Raw genomic sequence first — 3,620 nt, 5'->3', positions numbered from 1 at the left:
CGATTTTAAAGGTTTCCGGAAACCATTATAGCTCAGTTCTTTAAAAGGATATTTTAGATTACTTTATTCCTAATTGCAGATAAAAGTACAGTATTTTGTTGTTCAACTCCCTTTAAACGTTATACTAAAATCCCCTTCTGTTCTGACGTTATTTTACAAGAATTAAGTAAATTGTTTTATAATGTAAGACTTAAAAGCGTGAAATCTACACATCTACAAAGACGGCAGTATCAATGTCTTATATTAGATAGCTATATTATGTTTCGCTTATATTTACGTTATATATTTTAGGTATTTGGGCAGTGGAATGAACTTCAGTGACCTTGAATTCGAATATCAAGTATCAAGAAAAACAATACGTCTCGTTGTTGAGGAGACCTGTGAAACAATTTCGGGAAAACTGCAGTCAACTGAAATGCCAATCCCTACAAGTGATGAATGGCTTTTGAAGGCAACGGAATATGAGAAGTTAACCAACTTCCCAAATTGTGTTGGTGCCATTGACGGCAAACACGTGCGGATACAATGTCCACCAAGTTCACTGTACTACAACTTCAAGAAGTATTTTTCACTTGTATTGTTTGCGGTCAGCGACGCACAGTGCAACTTCACTGCAATAGATGTTGGTGCATATGGCCGGGAGGGCGATTCCACAATCTTCAAAAACTCAAACTTTTACAAAAGAATGAATGCCGGCCAACTGAACCTCCCAACAGAGAAACCGCTTTCACCAGAAGGCCCCACAGTACCTTTCGTATTTCTTGGCGATGAAATGGCGACAAATGGCGAGTTATGCATTCCTGTATCCTGGTGAACCCGATCTTTGCAACGAAAATCATTCAGTCTTGCTGTGTATTGCATAATTATGTAAAAAGGCGAGATGGTTACATTTTTGAAGAATCGCTTACATGTGACATGGCTTGCGTGGTCGGAGCAGCAGTAGGAAGTGGTCGTAGTAACGGACTTGTAGTAAGGGACTTGTTCTGTGAGTATTTCAATGGACCAGGAGCCTTAAACTGGCAAAATCAATATGCCTAAGCACAATCACTTGAAAAAGTAGGACTTAGTAAAAAGAAGAAAAAGTAAACTTAGAAAAAGTATAACAATATTATTTCCTATGTAAAAAATTTGTAAAATAAAAAGTTTTGTAATTGACTACTTTGAATACATCCTGTTATGTTATTGTAGCTCCTCTCAAATTAGACCTTTGTATCATAATCTAGTGTCAGTTCTATAAACAGTATTGATCAACTCGTGAATAGGTTTAGTGAAGGTTGGCAAGGAAGAACAGTGACCTTGGACGACTCATAGCGCACAAATAGACTTTTCACCCCTCCCCTTTCTACCAACCTACCGCCGGCGCGACGGCGACGCCGGTGCCGTCTGGGCTAGCCATGCGTCGTAACTTCGATATCTACAGCAGTAGATAACAAGTATTTTAAGTGCCAAAAACTGTGATCATGTACGCAATGGCACAATTAAATCACTAATGTTCTTTACAATACGTTACAAATAACATACGTTTAACATACATTTCAATATTTAAACCTTTTACGTCAAATAACCACACAATTTAACAAATAACCATATAATCAAACCGTAATTTAAGGAAAGAGATGATTTCAAAACGGTTTTAAGTTATTATCACAACAAAGTTGTAATTTCATTTTTGTCTTAATATACTTTCCATATTTATGTACGGTACTATTATTAATTATTGTCTTCGTTACTATTGTAAAACAACAATAGTCTAGGCATATTAGGAAAGTTAGCAGAAAGTTTAGGTACAGTCCTAATCATCACTTTTCTTTATGTTTTTTGGGTCGCTGAACACGAATATGAGAGAGTCATCAACATGTTTGATACTGAGAAGTTCATCTTAGAAGTAGAGAAGCGGCCTCCACTTTATAACGTTCAGTCAAAAGAATATTCAAACAGAAATGTTAAAGCTCAGTGCTGGATGGAGGTAGGAGCAGCTGTGCACGACAACTGGGAGGAAATGACTCCCCAAATGAAGGACGAAGCAGGTAACTAAGTTTGATATATTTATAAACAAAGGTGTAATGATGTAAACATATTTTTCTAAGCACCAAGTTCAACTAACTATCTTTGTAGGCTAGGCATATTAGGAATATAAGTGGCAGTTAGCGGAAAGTTTAGGTACAGTCCTAATCATCACTTTTCTTTATGTTTTTTGGGTCGCTGAACACGAATATGAGGTTTGCTGACAGATATTTTGCCCGGAACATTGGTTATTTTGTGAAAAACCTTAAAATTTGGGCACTTTTTTTGGTTTTTCGGGCAAATCTCGGTAAGTATGGGTTTTTGAGAAAATCCTGCTTTGTAAAGTTAAAGATGACAAAATTTACTACAAGTTTCCTATATAATGTTTGTTTCTACGACGAACCGTTTCGCCACTAGAGCACACTAAAAAAGGCCAGAAGTACAAAAAATTAAAAACATTGCCAAATGTTGCCGTTTTACATTACGTTTCCATGGAAACAACCCATGTTACGATAATTTTAACTATTTATGCATGATAACAAACTGAAACACACTTAAAAATACCCCCGCCGCAGCAAACCTGCAGACTAAGCGAATTTCCATTTCCCTGATTGGATTTACACTAAAATGTCTCCTTAGAAATATCACATTTATTCCCTATTTAAATAAATGTTTAACGAGATTTGCTGCAACAGGGAGGGTAAAAAGGTGTTTTTTTTTTAAAAGGAAATAATTTAGTATGAAATGAATGCATTATCCAAATTTGATCAAAATATGTTCATAAACATAAACAAGCAAACTACAACAGTTTACTTAGTATCCATAAGAATAACATGGGCATTTTAAATTTACAGATTTTTGGAATTTTGTCCGTAACCATTAGGCGCATAACAACGCTTAAATATACTAAACTATTTGTTTGTTTAAGCTCTACAAAATGGTATGGAAAGAAATCGCTAAATTTTAATTTTATATGGTCAAAAATAGGAAAAACCAATTTTTACCCCATAAAACCCCCCATAAATCTCTGTTCCCATAGTCCGATCATGCTGGGCAAAACCAAAAATGAAAATTAACCCTAATCGTTTTACAAAGGTTTTACATTGGGTTTCCATGGAAACAACCCATGTTACGATAATTTGAACTATTTATTCATGATAATGAACTGAAACACACTTGATAAATCTATGCCAAGATGTATGACTGACTGCTGGAACATTTCCCGTTCCCACAAAACACCCATTTATTTTCTCAGCACAGAGATGTGTCTGGCCACAGGGTTGACTGCTATAGTGATTGAGAAAAAAGGATGAAATACATTAAAAGAGTTGTAGATAACTTTTAACTTTGGCAAGGTCAAACTCAGACGAGCAGACCGTGTCCAGCCACTTTCCATAGTAAATAACGCGATGAAAGTAGAGAATTCTTACCCGTAAACCCCAACACATTGTTTCAACGTATCAGCAACGCTAAGAATTCTGATGAAGAACTAAAACACTTCTTGTCCTTCTGACAGAGCAAATTCCAAACTGTAAATTTAAAATGCCCATGTTATTCTTATGGAGACTAATAAACTGTTGTAGTTTGCTTGTTTATGAACATATTTTGATCAAATT

The 3,620-nt window shown here is 35.6% G+C and overlaps 1 protein-coding gene across 1 annotated transcript; it reads left to right on the top strand.

The window, feature by feature from the left end:
- The first annotated feature begins 415 nt into the window (after positions 1–415).
- On the top strand, positions 416–814 carry LOC129005801 (uncharacterized). The gene has a single exon (XM_054434809.1). It carries the CDS (start codon positions 416–418, stop codon positions 812–814), a length of 399 nt encoding a protein of 132 aa, XP_054290784.1.
- The last annotated feature ends 2,806 nt before the right edge of the window (positions 815–3,620 follow it).

Source organism: Macrosteles quadrilineatus, unplaced genomic scaffold (assembly GCF_028750875.1).
Source record: "Macrosteles quadrilineatus isolate MER2022 unplaced genomic scaffold, UCM_ALF_1.0 Scaffold_33__1_contigs__length_1397503, whole genome shotgun sequence".
Lineage (NCBI taxonomy): Eukaryota > Metazoa > Arthropoda > Insecta > Hemiptera > Cicadellidae > Macrosteles > Macrosteles quadrilineatus.
This window is presented reverse-complemented; position numbering and strand designations above follow the sequence as displayed.

Coding starts and splice junctions, on each gene's coding strand:
- LOC129005801 (XM_054434809.1), top strand. CDS start 416: ATGCCAATCCCTACAAGTGATGAATGGCTTTTGAAGGCAACGGAATAT.